General features: G+C 36.6%; 2 protein-coding genes across 2 annotated transcripts in view; one reads left to right on the plus strand and one right to left on the minus strand.

The window, feature by feature from the left end:
• Positions 1 to 26127, plus strand: part of SORCS2 (sortilin related VPS10 domain containing receptor 2) — a 518453-nt gene that overhangs the window by 490556 nt on the left and 1770 nt on the right. The window contains exons 19-26 of the mRNA XM_065735796.1: positions 192 to 378; positions 4267 to 4400; positions 6293 to 6416; positions 8363 to 8475; positions 10615 to 10740; positions 14394 to 14493; positions 15682 to 15784; positions 23994 to 24151. Coding sequence (XP_065591868.1) covers positions 192 to 378; positions 4267 to 4400; positions 6293 to 6416; positions 8363 to 8475; positions 10615 to 10740; positions 14394 to 14493; positions 15682 to 15784; positions 23994 to 24151 — 1045 coding nt within the window. The remainder of the gene's footprint in view (positions 1 to 191; positions 379 to 4266; positions 4401 to 6292; positions 6417 to 8362; positions 8476 to 10614; positions 10741 to 14393; positions 14494 to 15681; positions 15785 to 23993; positions 24152 to 26127) is intronic.
• AFAP1 (actin filament associated protein 1) overlaps positions 1 to 26127 on the minus strand; it is a 275636-nt gene that overhangs the window by 122566 nt on the left and 126943 nt on the right. The gene's annotated exons all lie outside the window — the stretch shown is intronic.

Below are 26127 nucleotides of genomic sequence, written 5' to 3' on the forward strand. Positions count from 1 at the left end.
GAGTATGCAGGATTTGTTACTCTAAAATCTTTGCAATGAGTTTAGTGGTTTTAGCATAGCTATTGCAACAGAGTGAGAACATTTGGCGGGTGCTGGACGTGCTGTTGTGATTTGGGAAATGGTTAAAGTAACATGCCAGGTCTATTTAGGTTCTGACAATTTGAAATGTTGTTGATATATTCTCCTTTTAGGGTGATATATTGAATACCAAGTACCAGGTGGATCTTGGTGATGGCTTTAAGGCGATATATGTGAATCTTACAATGACTGGGGAACCCATCCGTCACCGTTATGAGAATCCTGGGATTTATCGTGTCTCAGTGAAGGCTGAAAATGTTGCTGGACATGATGAGTCTGTAGTGTTCGTCCAGGTCAACTGTAAGTCAGTTCTTTGGTTATCTTATTACTGGTTCTTATTTCTTCTTACTTCTTTCTTATTTCTTCTTACTGCTGCATACAAACATTGTGATAGCTGTGAAGTAGTTGAGAATGTTACTAGTTACATTTAGGAAAAATACATCTTTTTTTCCAATAAGCTCATGCAATTTTGCGTTGCTGTGTGCTGTTAGTATAAAGACTTGTAAACCTAATGTATAAAAGAAGGTCACATTTAGTTTTGTTTAGATTTGGGAGAAAGGTGGTGTATTAATCTTTTAAATAGCAAGCATTCTTTAGTTCATTTCTCATATTTTACCCCTCTTCCTAACTCAGGACTTTGTTGGCAGACTTAGCAGCTAAAATTTAGAACTAAAAGCTATGTCTTTTTGTGCTGTAGGAAGCAAGTGAACAGACACTGATAAAAGTATGAGCTCTTGTATGACTTTCAAAAACCATGAGTTGATGGAAGGATCAAAATCTCAGTGTTTCTAAAAGTCAGGTTACTTATTAAAGTCCTTAATGCTAGTTTTAGGTAGTTAATTCTTACAAAGTTTTAAAGTATTACTTGGATTTAACTTTGTATTGTCAGGCAGTATAACTTGACTTAGACCTCTCTCCCTGTCTTCTTAATTAAGAAGTAAAAAACCTCATTGAATAGACTCAAAAGAATAGTGAGGCGCAGGGATATCACATACTGTAACAGAGTTAATACATCTCAACCATCTCTTACTTGAAATAAAGAACAAAGCTCATAACTGAAACACATTTTCCTCTTCCTTCGGAATTCAAGACAGCTATCACTTTGTGTGTTTTCAGATGTGTCAAAAATTTTAAACAGGTAAGATTAAAGGGAAAGGTATACTCGTCTTGTATTCTCCAGTTGTCTGTTCATCACTGTGAGTGATGTCTTCCATCCTAACACAATACAAGTCTGTGCACAAATCCACGTGTTTTATGTCAGCCTGTCTGGTGGCTGCTGCTATATTTTCCTTTTTTGCTCTTCAGAGCCTGAATCCAGAGTTTCTCTTTCTGTTTTTTTTAACCCAATCCATTAATGGTAATGGCTAATCTCCTATTAAAATCAAAAGGAAAAAATTAAAATCAAAATTTTAATCTCTGTTACATTACCTGTTTATTTTTTGCTTTGTTTTGGTTTGTTTAAAATAGAGAGAGCTCAAATAAATTACTAAATGTTTTACCTGTGCTTTTTAGTAGCATCTGGTTCTTGAGAGGTAGATTAAGCACAAAAGTAGTTGGTAGATCACTACGAGCAGTGAATAGCAAAAAGTCTGTAATGCCCTCTCTCCAGTTAGAAAGTTTTCATTAGGAAATGACAAACAGTAAAAAGTGCTGATGGAAAGCTGTACAACTCCCTTCTCAAGATATGCTTCTGATTTGGTCTACATCTGGATAAACAGTTAAAACAAAAGATGCAATTCATGTTTTATGCAGTGGTTTTATAACTTTTATTTTTCTAGAATACAGTGGTTGGGTATGTAAAAGGACTTTGGTGCTAAAGTACATAGTCAACAAAATACTGCAAGCAGACTTGAATGATTTAGAGCTCATCCTGAGCTTCTTCATTAGCACTGTATGTAACCTAAAAGACACATGGACACATGTTACCCAGCATGCTTGAATAAAAACTTCATGTGGAATTTAAACTGTTTAATTTTTAAAGATAATTACAGGCGTTGAGGAAATTAGCTGGCTCTAATTAACTGATTTATCTGCCTTCTAGAGAAACACTAATAGCTCAGGGCCATTTTTCATTGTGGTGTCTCATGCAAATAGAAATGTCCAGTGTCCTGAATTCACTGTATTTTCATCTGATGATTTCCCAGATAAATTTTATGAAGAACAAATAGTAAAGGAAATATTTTTAAATCCTGTGAACTTAGGCTGGTTTGAGAAGCCTGTAATGTAGGACAATCATATGAATAGATAACACAGAGTAAAAAGGTGAAGCAGACATAAGTTTTCTTCTTCATGACACAAAACCATAATCACTATGGTGAGTGAATATGAAGGTTTTTTGTGTTTGTTTGTTTGTTTTTAAGAGGGAGAGAGGGAGTGTAGAAATCGATATAGAGAAAGAAGAAGCATGGAAAACTATATTGAAACTGTAGCTTTGTTAAGTAGAAATAAAAGTCAACTTCATTCCTCGTTAAGTACATTCAAGATGCTAGGAAGGTTGTTCAAACATTACAGAGTTGTGTGACAGAGAATAAGAGAAAGACTTGCTGTAATTAGTATTAGTTCTTTCCTATACAGAAATGATAAACTCTTGATTCAAGAGCCTATCAGCTTCCTGTATAAGAAATTTTGAAAAAGGCAATAACCTTCAGAAAGAAAACCCTATCTCAAAATGATCAATTTCCTATGTGAAAATGGAAATATACAGCAAAATCAAAACAGTGGTGCTGATTCCTTGCAGACTTGTTTATTTTGCATTATCAGTAATAAAATGTATTTCTAAGAGGAGAAGATTTAATGAAATTCCTACTATTTCTGAATTTTCCTGAAGACACAAGCATCGGGATGAGGATTTTAATTCAGTTTTGATAAAGAAGCTGTTGAAGAAACCTTTTCTTTACCAAAAACAACAACAAAAAACAAACCAGTATGTCTTTGAATTTATGTAGATGGTTAACAACTGATCAGCAAAAATGCAGAATGAAAACAGAGCCTTGCATTTGGTTGAAACAGCAGAAAGTCTGACTGAAGTGAGGTGGAAAAGGAGGGTATTATCAGTTTGGACAATTTGCTCTCAGAGAAGTTCTGTCAATTTAATCAAAGTACATTGGAAATGAATGGAAATGAATTCAGTCAATAAATGAGAATAAGAGAAAGCCCTTGAAATACTGTTAATTGCATTTAAGTCTGAACTGAAATGAAAGACATTTTTATGAATTAAAAGGTACATTGAGTAGAGAAAAAATTATGGGTTAGTATTCACTCTGTTTAATGAATGTATTTAGGACCATGCAGCACATTGGTATGCTGAATAGATAGTGCAGCTGAAGAAATTGTAGTTATCACATTACAGTATTAAAAAGTTTGTACCTTCAGACACTCTGAAAAAGATACACTCAGAGACCTCTGAAATAAAGATGATTTTCAATTAATGCTGTTGTAGCTTGGAACAAAATACGCCACTAAGATAAAATCAGATAAAATCATTTTAATGATACGCTTCTTCTATATCTTTTATATAAATAATAATGTTTACGGCATTTGTAGGCAAAAGTTCAGAAAGAAACAAACTTAATCAAAAAGCACGCTTCCAGGGGTTATCTCTTCTTTTGCAAATAAATGCTTCTCTGGTGTACACATTCATTTTAAACCATGCATTAATTAGCTCATGTGGAGTGAGCCTAACAGCTGATATTTTATAATAAAAATGAACACTCAGCAACATTATTATCCAGTTTTCTGTTTTTCACTTAGCAGCTTGAGATTTTTTCAATTTCTATTCCTTTGATCTTTTTTTTTTAAGTAAAGCAGATTGCCATTTCTATTTTGTATCTCTAATACTTGCTTATACTCTTCTAAAATTGAACATGCACAGAAAAGTGCACAACATAGAGGGGCATTTTGGTGATCTGTCACATTGCTCACCCGTTTCGCTTTTTGAGTTTTGTTGTTGATGGGGTTTTTTTTGCCTTTTTTTAACTATGTTTATTTTTGGTTGAAATGAAGTCCTTCCAATTATGTCCATAGCTTTTAACACAGATAAATGCAGGAGAGAGAGAGAAAAGTAAGTTCAGCACTTTATGTTGTACAGGTGAGAGGCTTTTGGCAAAAAAAAAAAAAAAAGCTGTTGTTATATTGATACATTCAATGGTTTAAACAAGGTTTCAGTTATGGTTTGGGAACTTTTTTCAGCTCCCCTGCAGGCTTTAAATTTAGAAGTGGTTCCAGTCATTGGGAGAAACCAGGAGGTGAATCTGTCAGCCATCATATTGCCCAAGAACCCTAATTTGACAGTCTTCTACTGGTGGATAGGAAACAGTCTTCAGGTACATGAACAGTTGACAATATTTTTGATCTTTCCAATAAAAATTGCATGACATATTTTATCATAGAATCATAGTAAATTTTGGATTGGAAGGCAAAAATCATTTTGTTCTAAACCCCGGCCACAGGCAGAGATAACTTCCATTAGACCAGGTTGACCAGAGCCCCGTCCAACCTGACCTTGAGCACTTTCAGGAATGGGACATCCACAGTTTCTCTGGGCAGCCTGTGCTGGTGCCTCACCACACTCATAGGGAAGAACTTTTCCTTATATTTAATCTATAGTTTCCTTCTTTTGGCTTAAGTCCCTTGTCCTTTTACTATGTGCCCTTGCAAAAAGAGTAATAAACATATAAGTATTTCAACTCAGAATATTTATTGTCTAACTGGGTTAATTTTTTAAGGCAATTCTTTCAGTAACAGATACGTAAAATATTTCCTTTATGAGAGAGACAAAGTATGGCACAGGAATGCTTCAGATAAGCACAATGAACTTTCGTCTTATAAATGTGTTGTCTACCATAATCCTTGCCTGTGTCTGTTCATTGTTATTGACTTAGCCTTTGCCAGAACAGACACTGCAGGCTGATGTAATCTTGTTTTAGGGTATGGGGAGACATTTCTAATACATACAGATGCGGTCAGGGTGTAGAGTATCTCAACTTTACCCTGAAAGTTATGATAGACTGGTGCACTTTCATGGATCATGACAAGAGTAATCCCCTTGACCTTGACTATAACCCACATTTTTCAAGGCAGATGACTTGCTGAGTATGATCTCGTAAAGATTATAGGATCACAGAATATCCTGAGTTAAAAGGGACCCACAAGGATCAAGTCCAACTGCCAGCTCCCCACAGCACCACTCACAACCCAAACCCTACATCTGAGAGCAGTGTCCAAATGCTCCTTGAGCTCCAGTAGCTTGGGGTCCTGTCCACTGCCCTGGGCATCCTGTTCCATGCCCACTGCCCTCTGGTGCAGGCCCTTTCCCTAATTCCCAGCTGCCCCGTCCCTGACAGATGATATGGAACATGGAAAACCTCCCTTATGAGGAAAGGCTGAAAGACCTGGGCCTGTTCAGCCTTGGAAAAAGAAGACTCAGAGGGGATCTGATCCATGTCTATAAACATCTAAGGTGTGAGAGGCAAAGGGACATGACTGAACTCTTCTCAGCAGTGTGTGCTGATAAGACAAGGGGAAATGGCTACAAATTGAAGCATAGGAAGTTCTGCACAAATGTGCATGGGAACATCTTCACAGTGAGGGTGTTGAAGCACTGGCACAGGCTGCACAGAGAGGTTGTGAAGTTTCCTTCTCTGGAGGCATTCAAGACCCGCCTGGACACCTACCTGTGCAACCTGGTTTAGGGAGCTGCTTTGGCAGGGGGTTGAACTCACTGATCTCTAGAGGTCCCTTCCAACTCCTACAGTTCTGTGATTCTGTGGCACAGCTCCATCTGTTCCCTCGGGCCCTGTTGCTTTCAGAGACCCAAGCTCAGCACTGCCCTTTTGCTCCCTATGAGGAGCTGTAACTGCCATGAGGCTTTTGCTCAGCTCCTCTGCTCTGAGGGGCTCAGCCGCTCAGATTTGTGAGCTTGATTCCAAATCCATTTATGTCTGTGGTATCTGAATAAAAACTTAATTATTTACCAATTATTCTTACAGAAATATTTGCCTCATCTGGCAGCTATTCAGTTTGTAAAGGATTCATCTGAGTAAAGAAACAATCTTTATTGTAAATTATAATTGAGTAATTTGATAAAATGTTGAGCAATGTTCTGAAAATATCATTGATAATGCAGCTTATTTGCTGGTATCTTTAGTGACAGTCTCTTCAGATAACTATCCTCATGGTTGTTGTTGAAATTCTATTTTCTACTTTGCTTTTAAAGCCACTACTTACATTGGACAGTTTTCTGGTGACGAGATTTGCTGTGACAGGTGAAGTCAGAGTGACAGTGCAAGCTTCCTGTGGGAACTTCATGCTTCAGGATTCCAAAGTTGTCCACGTTTTTGGTGAGACAGTACTTATTTAATTTGTAATTGTTGTTTTGTGTGTGCTTGTGTTATATATCTCTTAAACCAGCATCAGGCAGAACTGCACCTCTTGTAAGATGATTTTTAATACCATATTTGATTTCTAAAGCTAGAGGAATGAAGTGTTGCTTAATAACTTTACATAAAGTTGAGTAGTGTGATCTTACATAATGGTTTCACTTCAAACCTTTTGTTTCCTTTATTTATTCTAAGTGATACTGTGTTTCACTAATGTTCTATGTAGCAATATCATTTAAACAGTGTTTTTTTCTTATGCCTTTTCTTATGAGAGTTTGTTAGCATTTCAAAATACAATAGTTTAAATACTTCTGAAAAAAAATTGTCTGTATACTCTTAGCGTTAAACCAGTGTGAAATATTTTCCTTCTGTCACCATGTACAACCATTCCTTCAGTGTTTGTCTGAGAGTTTTAATTATTGCTCTTCTGTAAATGTTAGGCTGTTCAGTAGAAGAAGCAGAACTTATACTGTTGTTTCACATTATGCCCCAGTGTGTTTTGCTCTGTCTAATAATGTAGTGTCAAGGCGTAATATATAATGAAAAATGTAGTGCTGGCAAATTTGTTATATTTGCATTTGTCTGTCGCATGAGGGACTTGTAATATGGAAAAAAGTTTCATTTTCCTGCAGAGCTAAAAAGTCATGAAATACACAAATGAAATATATCTTTGACTTGAACACTGAAAGAAGGTTCTGGTACTTCTGCTTTTAGTATACTTACTAATTTAAAATAGTGGTGAAAACCACACTCATTTTTTTGTGAGAGCTTTTACAAACCTTCTCATTTAGTAAGATAAATGGATTTAAGGTTTATGCAATCACTTACAAGTGCACCCATGGTTTTGAAAAGCTTTAGAAGTGTATACACTCTTAATGAGAAGAGATTGATGCCTTTGGTCTCCAGTACTGCTTCTGCTGTTCATGTTGGCAAATCCTGATCCAAGGAGCATTAAAGGTACATGAAACCCTTGGAATAGAAAACCACATTGAAACAGAATTCATTCCAAACTGTTCAGGAGGGCTGATTGAGTGACTCCTGTGCTCCAGAAGATCCCTTTCTCTGCTTTCTATTAGCTTCCCCAGGTGTTCTTTCAAGGAGCCCGTAAGGAAAAAAGGTAGATTTTAGAGTCTGTTTGCTGAGGAATTACCCATTTCTGGTATTTCAGATATTTTGGGTGTTATCCAAAGAAATGTTTTGGTATATCTTTATTGTTTGTTTGTTTGTTTTAATGGTTTTTTTAGGGGGGCAGTAGTTAGCCTTTCATATTTTGAATAGAATTTCCATTCTGGTTTTAGCAGCTAGTCTATGGAATACATAAATTATCCATTCTGCATTAAAAACAGAAATACGTAGCAGGTTAAAAAAAAGGTGCTTATGATTCAGTGAGAATAGAATCCCTTGGCACATTGCCATTAAAATTAGAGAATCCCATCGTATTTATGTGGTGTATTGTCTTAAGGAAAAATTACTGAGAAGGTTATGATCCCACAACACAAATGTAAATCTATTTGGTTTATTTTTTTTCCTACTGCTTTTTTAATCTTTAGGCACAAATTTGATTATATTGATGCAAATACAAAAAGAAATTGAGTGCCTGACAGGCGTGTACTCTTTCTCCATGTTGCTCTGTAGGCTCCTGGGGGAAGGATTTGTATTTTTCCTTTCCTCTTAGAACAATGGATTATAATGGGGTTCCTAGGTACTGCAGTGCTACATGGATAATATGTATGTGTTTATGCATACATATACACACATACATCCACACACATACATCCACGCACACATATGTACAGATATAGGAAGATATGTAAGTAGATACATAAATGCATATTAAAATATATACAAAACTGTTTTTGCAATCAGATTTTCAGTGATTCAGAAGTATTTCTTTTTTGTCTTTCTAGATCATTTTCATGTTCTTCCTCTGAAGTTTACCAAGCACCTGGACATGTACAACCCCGACATACCTGAGTGGAGGGAAGACATAGGGCGTGTAGTAACACGACTTCTTGCAAAGGTGCATTTTCAGACTGCTCATAAAACATTCCCTTTCCAGCTATAAAACTTGAAGGTTAAGTTTTTAGGAAAAAAAAAAAAAAAAAAAGAGAGAGAGAGAGAGAATGGCAGAACAAAAATAATAAAATGAACCTCCTGAGACACATTTCAAATAAGAGCCCAGTGTCACTTCTATAAGCAGACTGTAGATGATGACATCATAACACGTAAAAGTTCAGTTCTAACACAACCCAACTGGAAATTAATGCTAAATATTTCTCTCTGGGGTTAGCGATAGATGTCATGGCAAATAGTGCTGACTCCAAAGCAGGAAGAGTAGGTGAAATGTGGTGTATGTAGACTAAAACAAAGAGCTCTGTGTAGAATAAAGACATAATCTTTGTGAAGAAAGAAAGCAGAGAGAAGGAATTCACAGTGTCAGTTGTGGAACTTCAAAAATTACATATATATATATATATATAAAAGACATGGGCAGACAGTTTGTACAGCTGTTGTATTTTTTATATCATGTTTGCAAAAGAGATGTGGACTGGGAGCAGTTGAATCATGTAGATTAAATCAACTTCAAAGCCACAGAGCAGTTCGGTGAGATAACTGAAGGGAACAGCAGGTGAGGTCTGGAGCTGTACCTGTAGCAGAATATGCACGTACAGACTCTCTCTGAGGACAGTACTACTGTGTTGGAGACTGATGATGTCTTTAGAATGATGTTTGAAATTAATAGACTTTTCCTGGATTTGCAATAGTTCAAATCAAATTTTGGAATTTTGACTTCATACAGTTTACTGCTTTTTTTTAATCTTCGTATCATATGTCAAATTATATTCCCACTTTAATTTATTTGCACATTCTACAAGCACTGTCAGTCTAACAAATATTTTGCTATCTTTTAAAATTGGCCTTTTATTTTAATAAATACTAAATCATTTACAAGACAATGCAAACAATTTAACTGACTTTTAATATTTGTTTTGGGAAGAACTGTGGAAAATGCCCTGGTGTTGTCATTAGAATTTTTATGAGGGCTACTCCAAAAGTAAAGACATCTGTTTTTTTATGTTGGCCCACAATGCCAGAGGTGAATGTTGGTGGTATGGCAGTAGAAAATGAACCTTCCAAGCAATATTCCATTGTGTTTCATTGCCATGTGACAGATGCTGACAAAAAGGCATCTGACATGCAAGTGTGAATGAAACAAAGGTGTGTCACTGAATTTCTCCATGCAGAAAAAATGGCACTCACTGACATTCATTGATGCTTGCTGAACACTTACAGAAACCAAACAGTGGATGTGAGCACAGTGAGGCAGTGGGTGATGCATTTCAGCAGCTGTGGCAGGGACTGTGGGTCACCTTTGCTGGTGCAGATTGTAACAAGCAAAACATGCAGGCTGTTATTTACTAATGAAAATGCACAGCTAATGGTGGTGGTGGCTATGCTGAAAAAGTGTGTGTTTTGTAGCTGAGAACTTGCTCTATCAAATAGTGTTATTGTACTCTTAGTAGCTGATGTAGTTTCCGTGGAAATAAATAGGAAGTATTACTTATAGAGTGACTTATGCAACACATGAAGGAATTTGGGTCAGAAAACAAAATTTGCACAAATGATTTTAAAAAGCAAAGCATTTTTCTTTCACTGGGGGGTGCGGCTGTTCATACCAGGTTCAAAAAATGAACCTAAGTGCAGTTAATCTCTCCCTGGGAGAATACTGTCTGTCTATTAAAAACAGAAGGAAGAGTGCCCTCCCTCAGGTTAGATTAGGTATAGTGAATATGTCCATCCTAATGCTTGAATGGCCCACTAAACATCTTACATGACTTAGGAATTATTTCTAAAGTTACACTAAAAATGCAAAGCCATTGTAATTTTGCTAAAACTGTATGCCACTTCATTTTGCTTTCCATGATGCCACTAGACCTTTTTATTGTGACAACAGTGCTTAGTTCTTCTAATCTTCACCTTCACATTTCAGCTAATTCATGCTTGACTTTGTTCATGGTTTAGCTTCTGGTGGAATCTGCTCTAAATATTAGAGATCTGAATGCTAAGAATAAAAAAGTCACAAAGTATTACTCAGCTACTTCATAAAAAATACAAAGAACATTGTCCTATAATTTGCCATATACATTTGTCTTCACAGGAAACCAATATACCTGAAGAAACACTTATGACAGTTGTGAAACCTGGTCTGCCTACAACTGCTGACTTGCATGTGCTGCTACCAGCAAATCAACCTAAAAGGAAGAGAAGTGTAACTAGTGATAAGGTAACCAAATCAATGTATGTCTGGTTAGAGCAATCTTCACCCCATTTTGAAATCAGTGTCTGTACTCCCCTTTTCCTTATGAGGGATTAAAAAGTATTACTTAACTATGTAAAGATCTCTTCCTGGTGGATGAGAAGCTGGACATGAGTCAGCAGTGCACACTTGTAGCCCAGAGGACCAACTATATCCTGGGCTGCCTTAAAAAAGGGGTGGCCAGCAGGGAGTGGGATGTGACTGTCCCCTTCTACTCAGCTTTTGTGAGGCCCCACCTGGAGTACTGTGTCCTGGGGACTCCAGCACAAGGAAGACACAGAGCTCTTGGAATGGGTCTAGAAGAGGTCTAATAAAATGATCACAGGTCTGGAGCACCTCTCCTATGAGGGAAAGTTGAGGGAACTGGGCTTAGTTAGCTTGGAGAAGGCTCTGGGGAGACCTCACTGTGGCCTTCCAGTACTTGAAGGGAGTTTATAGACAGGAGGGGGAACTACTGTTTACATGGGTTGCTAGTTGCTAATGACAAGGGGGGTTGGTTTTAAACTAAGACAGGAGATTTAGGTTGGATGTTAGGAGGAAGTTTTTCACTCAGAGGGTGGTGACTCACTGGAACAGGTTGCCCAGAGAGGTTGTTGAACACCCATCCCTGGAGGCATTCAAGGCAAGGCTGGATGTGGCTCTGGGCAGCATGCTCTAGTGACTGGCAACTCTGCCCATGGCAGGGGGTTTAAACTAGATGATCTTTGAGGTCCTTTTCAACCCAGGCCATTCTATAATTCTATGACACAATTCTATGATTCTCTTTCCTGTCTGACAAAGAGGTATGTAAAAGCTGTCGACAGGCATGGCTGCTGTGTATGGCAGGGTTTACACCACCTTTTATAGTAAGGAATAAATCCTATCAGTTGAGAAGAGGCAGAAGGAGATATAATTATTATTCTACTAAATGACAGCCTGCAATAAGCCTTAGTCCAGCTAAGAAAAAGCGAGGAACGTCAGTGATGACATCAATCTGTGTAGACTGGTAGAGCAAAAGGGAATGTTTGTAAAAAGAAACAAACCATTTCTTCACTTCTTCAAAAGCAAATTATTTCTAACGGAAACAGAACCTTAACTGCTGACCTGTAATAGCCGACCTGAAGAACATTAAGCAGGTAGTTCCTGCCCTTATCAGCTAAATGTCTTTTTCAGTTGCCAAGAAGAAAATACAGTGAACAAGACAATAAAAATATATTAACTTCACTGTCCCTCCTTCCAAAACATATCCCTCCCATAATAAAAACCTTATACGAGGAGAAAATCAGAATATTGTTTGGCTTTTGCTTGTTAATTTACAATTTATGATATTTCTCCTTTTGCTGTTATAGAGAAGGAACAAATCCCAACTCTGTGCCTGCATTTTGCAATTCAAGTCCTACCTGCTACAAAGAATCATGGAGGAAGATATTTGAATTTTGAAGGGCATTTTGCCACTCTTAGACAAGATCACGGTATTCAAAAAGTTTGGAGAAGTAGAGAAGACAAAGCTCTCATAGTAACATTATCAGTAGATTGTTTATAGTGTTCTTGTGGACCAATTATGAAGGGCAAATGAGTATACTGATGTTGTCCAAGTACTTGAACAGGTTCCTTACAGAAACGGTGGTGTAAAATAGACAGAAAACAGTGTGAATGCGCAGAATATATCCCAAATCTTAGTTACTGCTCTTCCTCTGAAATCATAATGGGAGTCCTTAGGAGTCTGAAATCCTTATTATACTGCAGGAAACAGTTAATTGTTATAGGTTGTTTCTTTTGTAGTGAGCTGTTTCTGATCCCTGGCTTTTGTCCAGGTGAGTATTAGCATTTCAAAATTACTTGCATCTTTCTACTTCTTTAAGAGGAGAGATGCAGCTTCCAAAGGAAATTGTTCCTCATAATTCCAAGCATTTTTGGAATGGATGTCTTTAATAATTTAAATGTACTAATGATGGTCTATTCTTGGGTTCTGCAACCATTTTATTTCTGTCCAAGATGCTATGTATATTAGTTTCCTTTACATCTCAACTGTTATATTAGCATTGTGATTCAATGCATTTTGAAGAATATAATCAATTATGGTCAATGCTATCTGCATTTTTTCATTGTTTCTATATGGAATACCCCATGAGTTACTCTGGTCATAAGGAAGAACAAACATAAGTCACAAATTATTTGGAAAAACTTGTGTTTATATGGGCTACTGACATGGGATTCAAACCTGTAGAAGTGTAGTTCATATGGACCTAGGTGGAAACCCAGGGGTAAGGTGAGAAATAACGAACATGATAATTACTTGAGCATAAATCAGAGTAAATGTTGTGTATCTTGAATACCTGCCAGGAAATGACTGTGTTTCCTGAAGTAAGCTACAAGATTCTGTAACTGAGTGTGCTGGTTGAAAGTTAGATTAGGCAAAGCAGTGGTCCCTCTTGCCTTGTATCCCATTAACGTGTGAATGAGTCTTGACCAGGGCTAAGTAACTGTTTTAGTGGTGCCAACATCACTTTAAAGGCTCCTAGTCAATATTATTCTCATACTCATTCTCTTTTTAGGCACTAGGCAAAAATATAAATACTTAAGAGCTATCTGAAATAATTTTCTTGTAAAATAACTGGGGCCATGTTCACATCACCATTAGATTGAGTCATTCCTCTGCAAAATATCTAATAAAGTCAGTGGAATGGCTTCAGAAGTTAAATGTTCCTCAATATGAGTGTGGATATTCAAATCTAAACCTTTGCGATGTCACTCTATAACAGGAGAGGGATGGCAGGGATTTCTGTTCCAAAGGTTTCTCAAAGATGAGCACCATAATTGGTAAAATGATAAAAAGAGATTCTTGTGAAGTTTTCATGGATATAAAGCATATTTCTAATTTGTCATACTGAGGGAAATTGTATTTTAAATTATAAGGCATAGAGTATAAAACTAGCTTTGATCTTTTAGAAAATTACCCATGTTGAAGACACAAGGATGTAAAATGGGAAATTCAGCCAATTTGTCATCTGGAGTTAGAATATGATGGTGTATTTAATGGTTCTGTTCCATAAAAATGTGGCTAACCATATTTTAGTATGCTCTGCCTATTGGAGAAAAATACAAGAATCCTGATTTTTTCCACATGAATGGATATATATATTTCTTCAGAGTATTGTTAAAAATTAGACATAAATGGAATCCATTCCACTGTAGCAAAAGAGATGACTTGAATTACGAGATGCAGTTCATTATGAAACAGTGGTTACTTCTCATAGCAAAAATCTAAAGTGACATTGCAGGTTGTGTTCTGATAGGGTTAGAAAAATTGATAGAGTTTTTAATATGGAATATGCATTGTTTGAGTTATGACTGAGGTAAACCCAACAGTGTGTGCAAATGTAGCTGTCTGTCACATATTGGGTAAACTTAAAGGTAAGCAGAAAGAAAGACTGGGCTATTAAAGATTTGACATTTTCAGCTTGTGGAGTTTTGCATGTTTTTATACTGCTGAATTTCTTCAAGATTTCAGCTCTTCAGTGATGAGTGCTTTCTAACTTTCTTTACATACAATAAACCAGAGGTTTACCTTTTCAGAGCATTGAGTCTCTCAAAGTAGAACTGAGTAAGAAAGTGAGACATTCTCTCTTTTGTGTTTTCAGAGAATAGCAGCTATAAAGCAGGCCTTGAATGCACATAACATCAGTTTCTTTCTGCGGGGAGGATACTGGGTCTTGGTGACATTGGCAGACTCCGATTCAGGTAAATATATAAATAAAACTTTGGATGCTTATTAGATGTGTTAAGGAGGAAGTCTCTATATCAATGAGTCTATATGTGTGTACATACAAATGCACGTTTTTACTTTGGACTTATTACATATAGATAGATGTAGATATACACACACATATAATGATTCTGTGTGTATTCTTAGTTGGTGCTTTTTAACAATCATCACCAAATAAACATTTCTTCTATAATTCCATTTTGGCATATAGCATTACTTGTATCACAAACTTCTTGGTGTTTTCTGTGTGGTCAGGGAAGAGCTAACCAGATTTCCAAAATAAACCATCCAGAAACCATCTGTGCTAGCTTCCAAGAACGCAGAGCTTCTTAAGTCCTTAACTCTGATAATATAACTCCACACATCTGTGACAGAGCATTGTATCACAGCATTATGCTGAACTGTGTCACACACATGGAACCACGGATCTAAATCTTGCTGTAGGTTCCCCATAGAGTGCTGAACTGCTCTGCTAATCCTGTCCTGCAAGGAAAGATCTACCTTTTCTCTGAAACAAATGAGAACAGGATTTTGTCTTTGGAATTTATTTCCTCCAACTCTGGATTTACTCTGTCGTTTGAAACTGATTGAAGAGAGTGTGTATTCTAAACAGAGTTATGTTAAAATGATGTTTTAACTAGAAAATCCAAAATTGACTTCAGCCAAATATTTAAATGTCCCATAGTCATTGTGTAACATTTTCAGTAATATATTCTTGTCACTTGCTTGAATGTGTTGAGGGAGAAAATCTTAACAGGCCACAGTCAATTTGTGATAATACTGATGTGATACTTTATCAATAACTCCCAGTAGAAGATTAAACTTTTCTTACCTAGTTTCTTTAATACAGAATCATGTTACGGTTTCACTGGGGTACCTTGTCTGGTCATACTGGAAACCACTTACTTAAAGGACTAACATCCACTTGCCAGCTCAAAAAGCTGGAACTGTAAGAATCCCACATTTATTCCAGCCTTTACCACTGTATGACCTTGCTGAGCTCAGTTGCTGGTTCTAGTCCTAGTTTCTCCATTTGCAAAATTCCTGATTCTGTACTGTACTTATGGAGGATATATCATTTCCTTTCATACCTTTAGAATCCCCAAAAGTGTGGATGATCTAAAAGAGAACGTGCTAAACAATTATTCCATGTTTTATTTCAGACTCTCAAAGGATTGGAGGAGGCAGTGGCTACTGGGCTATTGTGGTTATCTTTGTTATCTGTCTAGTCGCAGTTGGGGCTTTCATCCTCTACAAGTTCAAAAGGCAAGTAAACCTTAATCAATGACATTCATATTTTGAGATCTACACTTACCCAAAGATCAGACAAACAGAGTTTGTTGTTTGGAAGAGAGGTTGAAAAATGGCGAGAAGTCCACTGCTTTCAAAATCACATTTTTTTCTCAAGCTAGAAATCAAGATGCTGCACTGGTGTTTGGTTTTGCTTACTGTGTTCCAGGATAAATAGCAGCAATATGGGAACAATGGAGAGTTTGTTTAGCTTGTTTAAATAATATTGTCAAAAAAGATGATGCTATTCCTGACTAATTCCTACCTAATTACTCTTAGAAGTTATGAATAAACTGAAGTTATCAGGACAGTGAGTACATCTGCAATGCTGTTTTATCAAAAGGTGCAACCCTGAGGAATTTCTATTTGCACATGTTACAATTTAAATGTTGGGACAATGCCACACAGATTAAGTGATGGAAATAGATTAGCATTAATTTGACACTGCAGTGTGCTGAGGGTAGAAATAATTTTTGAAGTTGCCTTCACGTGAGGCATTTCTTCAAAAGTAACAATAGTTACCTTGCCCTCTTTTGTCAGGCTGATAGACCTATAGTCCTCTACTGGTTTTAATAATAGCTACTTGGATTATGCGTGATTTAAAGGATTTTGTTCTTTTTTCATGAGTTTGTGTTATCATTGGCTATCTTGTTAGCATTTTTATATCTTTGGGGCATTGAGTAGCTACTGGGTTTGATAATGCTGGAAACAAGCTTCCATTATTACCAAATCTTTACTTAGTAAGGCCTTCTGTTGATTTGTTGTATTGTTTCAAGCTGCATTTTTTTTTTTTTTTTTTGATAAACATAAGTTTTTAGAGGTGAATGTGGCACTGAGTTTGTGACAACATTAAGAGTAAATAGCATGTAAATAAGAGTGTCTAGGTGATAGTTTTTAAATGTTCAGAGAAAAACCTCTGCCAAGTGTCTCTTCATTTTCTTACTGCAGGACTCATGCTGCTTAGAGCCCATGCTGACTGATGGCTCTAAAGGACAAAGCACATAATGCAGTATCAGACTGTTTATAACTAAATAAAAATCCATTTCCCTATTTTACGTGCCTGCAGGAAAAAAAAAACAAAACATAAAAATGGTTGATGTGATGTAATTATATTATTTCAGTAGCAATACATGGAGGATTTGTTGCCTGTAGTATGAGATCATAAAACTTGCTTGTGATGTGCCTTGAAAGCAGTATGACTTATATCTTTTATTAGCTCTTAAATGAGAGCAATTAAATAACAGGCACAATTACATGGCAAAAGAAGTATAAAATATGCAAGAAAGGAAGAAAAAACAAGTATTTTTCCTGAGTCCTTTCTAAAATGCCCAGTGAGCCATTTCTTTATAAATAGAGCTTTTATTAAGAAGGAAACTACAGTACCATTTGCAGATTCTGAGCCTTAATATCTCACAAGCTTCCATATAGAATTTGTGAAAATCATTTGCATTTAAATTTCGTGGAGGTTGAATTTGGGTGCAAGTGAAGTAAAATATGATGTATGCTCAAATGTTTGAAAGTAGCTCCCACCATTGATGAACGACCACGCAGTAATATTTCTTTTTGGTCTGTATCATACTCTTTGTGAGATGTATGGCACAATGATTTTTGATTTTTCCTTCTAAGCATTTTCAAGATGACTTTTGTTTTTTCTATTTGCTTCTTTTTATACAATTTGGTTTTCAAACAAAAACTGAGAGCCTAATTGGTGTTCAGTTCGAAAAAAACACTTTTTCCCCACGTGGTCCCCATGAACTTCTTTCCCACAAATGTCTAATCCCTTAAAAAAATATTTCCTGTGTTTATAAGGACTTAAATTAAATTGCTGGATCCCCATGGAGTATTTACTTACAAGCACAATCCCTTTAATGTTGGAACAGAGTGTGTAAGTTTACAAACTGGCCCAGGGGACTGAGGTTATGAAACTGAAATGTCTTTTATTAGTTATAAGCCAACTTGTATCGCATGAAGGCTTCTCGATGCATATGCCTATATATTAAGAATTAATTTGCTAAAAGAACATTATATTTAACAAAATTGTACAAGTTTATGAGATAATATCAGTGGAATAAAACTTTCTGAGCCCTCAGACAACACATGAAAGTATAAATATGGATTATTTCTACATAGGAATTACAAAAATGTGCTGAGGTGTTAATACTGTCCATAATTTTTATGTACGATTCACAAAATTAAGGCAGAGTTGTAACAGATTTGATGTCACTTTATGTAACTGATAGTCAGATGCTTCTTTCAGAAAAATGCTAAAATTCCCCTTTTTTCCCCTGGAATCAGAGAAAATATGAATTTTATCATTATGCTATTTGGGTCTACAGATCTTTCAGTTTACCTTGGGGCATAGAAAAAGCAGGTTGTCTAGAATAGACTGTGCAGACATGGATTGGCTCTCCCTCTTTACCAGCTCAAAGGACCTTTCCTTACTTAATGTTAAAAATTTGGTGCTTGAAAAGATTTGCCCAGTTCATGAAAAATAAAATTTAAATTTTTAACGGCGATAGTTTCTAAAAACTAATTCTAGGTGGACTCAATGATCGTTATGGGTCCCTTCCAACTTAGGATATTCTCTGATTCTAGGCTGATCCTGAGAGTGATCAGAGTCCAGGCACTCTGGGGGGAAAATTTTCAATATGGTGGTAAGGATAGGAGGATGCTAAAACTTGCTGTGGCTGTGACACAAGGCAGCGAACATGAATATTGGATAAGTCAAGAGTAATTTTTCTTTGCTTTTCTCTTACTTTCTGAGTATGAAATCACCAGCCTGATGCCTCAACCAAACAATATGTTACAATACTCAGTACTATTCTTCAGCTGTTTAACCATCCAGGTAAAATGGACTGCAGCTGCTTCTTCTGACCAGAACAGTATGAAACAGCTGGAAAATATATTAGAGAAATCAGTTCCGTTTTTTTAAACCTGAGACCTGCATATATTGTTTTCTATTCAAATCTCATCTTTTCTAAATTTGGTTCAGTAAAAGAACATATTATCCATTCCCTTTAAAACAATGTTTATATTTTCTGTGGGTTTCATGTTGCCATCCAGAAAGGATTTTTTCATTCTTTTCTTCCACAGTGGGGGGGCCCTGGGCAATGATACTGAGAAGGCAAATAACAGCCTGAACTAAGCAAAGTGGAGGAAAGGAAAATTGTATATTAGGCACATCAAAGTCTCCATTTAATTTTTATCTTACTAGCGGAAGATATGAAATAATTCTTATTTTATTTTATTTTTTTACTTCTGTATAACAACAGTATATTGAATTAACCAATCCAGAACAGATAGGTGGTTTTTCTGCTTAGGAATTTTAGTTTGTTAACGGTAACAAATTATATACACTAAATGTATGTGATAATATTCATCTTTTGTGTGCAAACTACTGCCTGTGCCCTAAAACTGAATGCTGTGTTTTCATAAATCTCTGTGAGTCTACTTCAATTAAGTTTACATCATTTTATGTGTAATTCTTTTTTATTCCCTGAACTGTCTAGTGCCACTTTTGGTAAATGAGCCCCCTCTTGGGTCATTTCTTCAATGTGAAGCAGAACTGTTATCTTTCTGCCTCATTGACTAACTATCTCATTTTCAGTCTCTGAAGAAAAGCTATCTTTTTTCCCCCACCCTGCTTATACTATTTTTATGTACCATGAGAGCAAGTTTGGTCCCAGTCCATGCCACTTTTTATATACATACATATATATAAAGGCAATAATTTAATGGTCAGTAATATTTCATAAAAACTTCCTCAGAAATCAAAATAACAGTATGTATAAAATATTTCCAAAATGAAAGAGGCGAGTAAGTCAGGAGTACCTTAAAGCACAAAGTCATTCTTCTGAACATTAATCCAAACATAGTAAAGCCTGTACCGCAATAAAATATTTTATTTAATGGATTATTATTGATATTATTTTATATTAGTTTATTTAAATTCCAAAAGCATAAGGCATTATTCTGTATATTTTGTCACATGAATATGTTCCTATTTCTTAAACTAAGCAGAATCTTAATTGAGCCTCTGGCAAAAGTGAAGCCATGTAAAGGCCAATGAGTATTGGTTCCACAAGGTGGGAATTGAAAGGCAAATAACCTAGAGAGTTTAAATGAGTAGGAATCAATATCTAATCCCCCTCCTGCTGTTTCATGCTGCTTAACAGTTTTAAGTGCAAGCGGTTTCTGATATGAACTGGTTAGAATCTGTGAATGCAGTAAGCCAATTGCTTTCTTAAATATCTTCTAAAAGTCATGTGACCTGAACGGGTCAGTCAAAGCCATGTGCTGGGATGTTCATTAGTTTCGTAGGGAATTAAGTTACCCATTCATATTTTTATGATCATCAAAGCAGGCAGGAATGTTTCTTCTTCCTCATGATTGAAATAAAACGCTACAGAGAAAACAAAAGGAGCTAAAAATGTAAACCGTGGAGTGCTGTGCAGCAGAGATAATTGTCTGCAGTGATGGATGCAAAGCACATACATTTTGCAGCTGAGGAATAGCCCCCCAAATAAACTATTGCATTATTTCACTCTGTTCTTATAAATGTGCTTTCAATGTTTGTATTGCTGATAGTAATCTCTTGGGTCAAATTTCACGTCTTGTCATGTTTTCACAGTAATCTTTTATGTAGACGCAAGCATTTCAGCTCTGCCTACTTGAAACAATTACGTTGGACTCTACACAAATTACTTCCTTAAGAATAGCAAAGCACATCAGGGTACAGACGTTTGGTTTTTTTTTTCCTCTATAATCAGGGGTAGCAGCTTCCCTCCTACAAGTTAGACCAATGTGGAGCAACTGGAAAATTGCCAGAATCAGACCTGCATTTTGCAAAGATTCAGCATCCACATCTTGTTCCATCCCACAGTGTGGTTGTCCCAAGTAAATAGAACATCTGGCACATGACAAAGTGCCTCTTAAAGAGACTTGTGCTATCATTTGCTTGAATCTGGTTGAACTTTTTCCTTGTAAAACTTTAACCAATATGAAACACATCGAGAACTCTATCATGAATAAAAGGTCATATGCCTATGTATGCCTTCACAAGACCTGTAAAGTTCTTCCTCCCATCCATACTTCTTGTTAATATCTAAGATAACACAGAGCATCTGAACTTCATACCTTCCATGAAGGATCTACACTTAGCAGCTCTGGGCTCGTGAGTTTTAGGTGTGTGAGAAATATCAGCTTATGCCTTTTCTCTTTTTACTTATAAGGAAATACTTGTAACAATGATAAGTTTAATGTTTGCTTATGGGCTTGTGAAGTTTCTTCATTCAGGCACATTTAATAGTGTGTATTGGGATGATGCGTTAAGTCTTAACACATGCACAACTTGAAGCCTCAGGATTTACACCAAAAGATGCACCCTGCTGACCTTGTTTCAGGCACGTACTACAGCCTTGGAAAATCCAGGCAGATAACAGTCAGATTAGCAGCTGTCCTTGCTGTAAAGGTCTGCTGTGCCATATGGGTTTGAAATAGGTAATATTTTATTATATCAAAAATATTCTGATAACGCCATTGATGCATCTAAAATCTGTCAGAAGATCTCCCGATTCTTGTAGAAACATATGTCTAATTCTGCAGACGTGCTGCAGAGATATTCTTTTGAGTTTTGTTTCCCATAGGAATTTGGTGGTGGACTGAAAAGAGAGCTATTTGGCAGATTGGATACAGGTCTGATTGAGCTGAATATTGTTTTCCACATGACTAGTTTCATTAGCAGACACATAATAAACTGTCTGAAGTTACTGGCCCTAGAGAAAAAAAATCACAGTGAATTACCTAATGTATTTGGTTTTTTAATGAGGTGTGTCCTTCTCTCTTTTAGCATGGCTTTTTTACCCCAATTAATAGGAGGAGAGTGATGCAGGGATTGGATTTGTTAGTATTGGAGAAGCCTTCAGGTTTGCTGAAGTAGTCATTCCAGGTTCCCATTGTGCTATCAAACACTTTATTCATCTCTGTCATTAGCATATGTTTGTACCTGTGCTTTATTTTATTTCATGCTCACTGAGGTACAGAAGAGTAAAACCACTTTCTTTCTTTCTCTGTGCTGGTTATAAATAATGTGCTAAAATATCTAGTTTATATATATGAAGACTGCTCTGAATGTAATGCCTCCTATTTTTTTTTTATGTTGGCCCACAATGTCAGTGGTGAATGTTGGTGGTATGGCAGTAGAGACTGAACCTTCCAAGCAATATTCCATTGCATTTTGTTGCCATTGGACAGATGGCAGCAGAGGGGCAGGCTGACAAAAAGGCATCTGACATGCAAGAGTGAATGAAACAAAGGTGTGTCACTGAATTCCTCCATGCAGAAGAAATGACACTCACTGACATTCATTGATGTTTGCTCAACACTTAACAGAAACCAAACAGTGGATGTGAGCACAGTGAGGCAGTGGGTGATGCATTTCAGCAGCTGTGGCAGGGACTGTGGGTCACCTCTGCTGGTGCAGACTGTAACAAGCACAACATGCAGGCTCTTTCTTGTTCATCTTCTTCATAGCACTGTTGAAAAAGAGTATTTGGTAGTTGAGAATTTGGTCTATCAGTGTTATGGTGTTCTTTATAGCTGCTGCAGTTTCCATGCAAATAAATGGGAGGTATTATTTTTGGAACGACCTATGTGTGTGGGTATGTATGTATATGTGTGTGTGTGTATACACATAGCAGTACAGACAGGTATGTGTACATATGTGGATACAGACAAGAAGATGCAATTCATCTCTTGGCTAGTTCATTTTGAAGGGAGGACATCCCTTTCACTCATGTTTCAGTTTAGCAATTTCTGTTTACAGTAACTGTGTTACATTGAAAGTTTATTATCAAAACAGGTTCCTGCAGAAACTTTTACCTTAAACTAAAACAGTGCTACTTGATATAGATCTTTTTTTCTCAAATAACATTTAAACCCATTTCTCTGAATGCCAAAGTACTGTAACACATGTATTTTTCCTGTTATCATACTGCTGAATATGGAGCAGGAGATGGTCATTTTTAGAGAGAGACCCAAAAATTACTGTCAATCTTCCTGTCTTTACACAGTAGCTAAATGAGCACAGCAGAAACTCCAGCTTAACCTCAGCAGTTCAACCCCATATTCCATTGTTTTTTTTATTGTCTGCCCATTGTAATGATTTGTGGTTGAGCACTGACTTTACCATGATCTGTTATTGTGCTGATTGAGCTGTCAAGCTATTCTTTGCTATGTGGAAACAGAGCTCACAACCTGCATCTCCCTAATCAGAAGTATCTGCTTGGTGAACAGGAAAGGATGCCCCCGTGCCCAGGCTGATTTCAGACAGCACAGCTACCACAGAGGCTATGGTTCTTAAAAATGTTTAAACTATAAATTCTGTTGCAAAAATTAGAAGCTCCTTATTGATTTTTGAAATTTCTCTTCAATTTTACAAATTCTCACATAAGTTAATCTAGTAATGAACTACTTACTAATACTTACTTCAAAGCTTTCCAGATTCAGTTATGGTGCTAATTGTCCATTGAAACTGATAAAGCCATTTCATAACATACTTTTTGTTTTTCTAGATACAGTTCAAAGTGAATGAATTAAACACTGTCTTCCATAGAAAGATTGGTCTAATCCATCATTTCCTATTGCTGCTTCAGTGTTGCCTGCTTACCTCTACCCAGTCTCCCCTGCAAGGAGGCCGTGTCTTCTTACTTTCCCATACTTAAGCTGGTTTACCTCCTTATTCCATATACTCCTTGCTCCTGCACTCTAATGTGTTGAGCTCTGCTCCTTTTTCATTCACTATCTCCTAGATTTCTCCAGCTTCTTTCCCCTCAACCCTAGTACAGTATGAGAGTGCCAGTGAACACTAACCTTCAGTATCAGCTCACCTTCATTAGAGGAGGTGGCTCAACTTCAGTGTTTGTGAAGATGTCTGGAACCAGGAATGGATGCTTGAAAAATAGATGCTTAAGTCTTAAGCCGCTCTGAGCATCCTTCTAAGGCAGTTATATAAAATTGTGGCTGAACAGCTTTTAGGTGGTGAACATAAAATTAAGGAAGAGTGTGACTGGTCCTATTGTCTGATGCTAGTACAACTTCTTGCTGCTGCAGGTCTGATCTGTTGACAGCATGTGTGTGTGGCATGAAGAACATCCATCACAAGATTTTTTCTCCTTGTCCTATTTAGGAAACTACCAGGCAGGAATGTCTATGCCCAGATGCACAATGAAAAAGAGCAAGAAATGACAAGCCCCGTAAATCATAGTGAGGACACCCAGAACATCATCCAGGGTGAGGAGTTTATTGATGATGATCTGGACTCTCAAACGCTAGGTAACGCAAGAGGTAACTTCATTTTTAGTTCATACATTTTTTAAGTAACTCATTTTTACTTTATGTTCATTTTCATTTTAGCTTTTTATTTTTTTTTCTCATCATCATTTTCTGCTCAGATTTGGGAACAAGCAAGTAGTACACCACTAACTATTATTTCAATTATCTTCATTTTGCTTGCTGGTAATACAGATTAATGTATGGGTGGGCATGCTATACAAAAGCACAAGTACAGAGGCAGTAGAGTTTAATGTCAGGAGACTTACTCATGCAATTTTAGGGAGAAATAGTATTTTATAGAACAGGATATAATTGGAAGCATTTGAATTAGCTCAAGAATCCCCTGCATTACTGGAGAATCAAATGCATGCCCGTAGAATTTGTAGAGTCTATGTTTCCATTATTTCGGATTGTATCTAGATCCATTGCTCTATTTGCCATTATATTCCAGTGGCATTGAAAATGTTCGTTATTAAAAACATTAAATTCATTCCTGTATTAAAAAAATTATGAGCCTTCCTATTTTAGCTGTTAATTTACTAGTATTCTTGTGTTGGTCATAAAGAACCTCTAAAAGAAACTTACTGTGGAACTGTGAGCAAATGATTTCAGTGTCAGGTAGAAGTGTATATCCTGGCTCCCTGCGGCTGTTTTTAATGTAACATAGAGTACTGATCTGTTAAGTTCATTTCCTGTAAAATGTACCATTGTGTTTAGAGTGTGTTCAGGTCGCAGTTTGAAAAGTGTAGGACAATGGAAAAAGCTCTCCTGTTTCATTCATACAAGTCTTGTGAAAATAAATCAGATAACCCAAAGCCTCTGGGATTTGTGACAATCCTTTCATGGTGTAACAGGCAACTGTCATGTTTTCATGAACCCACAGAAGGGCATCTGTATTAGCTGTGCCAGAGGTACCGAGGTAAGACAGAATCATGGGAGAAGAGAGATTTCTTTTATGTCGTTTTCATCTTTACCTTTTGTTGTAGATATCTTCATTTTCATTTGCTGAACCTCATGCTAATTTAAGGTTGTAGGAGATGTTATTTTAGAGTACAATGGAAGAGTCCATCCCCCTGCTTTGTTGTCTTTGTGTATTTCTCTATTTTCTTTGACAAATGATGTATATGAGTATCACTGTTTTCATTTAGATTTTGTTAGACCTTTTTTGCACTCCTGAACTCTATTGGAATTATATCCAAAAACAACCCTGGAAAAACAAAGTCTCTGTTAAAAGTGTTTGATCAACCTATCTACAGCGTCTTTAGAGGAGAAGGATGAATGTTAACAAAGTCCATGCAGACATGCCTGTTTAAGTGGAGCATTCAAACATATCTATTAATGTGCAAAAATACAACTTTTAATGGTAGAAAATCCCTCTTGACCTATTTGCAGAAGGCAGCTGGTGATACTGGAATAAAGGAAAGCTGCCCTTGTTTGGAAATAATCTCTACTTGTTCATTGCTGGCTACATAAGCCTGATCCTGCACTCCTTACACAGAGAAAAATATAATGTATCTGACCATAAAATTGTAAAGGTTAAAGGGTGCAAGATCACAGTGTTTTGATGTGAAACTTAAGACAGTTAGCAAATGCAGCTCTTGAGGTGATTTGTGCTTCTGCCAGGTTGACAACACCAGAAGCATTTCCAGCAGAGCGTAAAAACTTCATTTCTGTGAATCCTAATCATCTATATTCATCAGCTACTGTACAGCTTTCAGACACAAGACTTTATTTGAGACAAAAAACTGTATTTCAGGTCGCTGTACTGTTTTGTTACTTGTTACACATTCTGCTAGGTCTGGTATCACTCATTACTGGCAAGACAATATTCCTGTTCTATGTTATCTGGGTAGAGTACAAAACATGTTACAATCCATGCTTTATATAAAATTCTGTTTTACAACACTACTTGCAGAAGGTTCCTATGCTGTGGAGATCCCTTCTAATTCTGGTGATCTTTCTCCCTCCCTGTTGGGAGAGGTCTGTAA

This window comes from Cyrtonyx montezumae, unplaced genomic scaffold (genome assembly GCF_038088225.1).
Source record: "Cyrtonyx montezumae isolate F1298 unplaced genomic scaffold, pur_monq_1.0 scaffold_2, whole genome shotgun sequence".
Classification (NCBI taxonomy): Eukaryota; Metazoa; Chordata; class Aves; order Galliformes; family Odontophoridae; genus Cyrtonyx; species Cyrtonyx montezumae.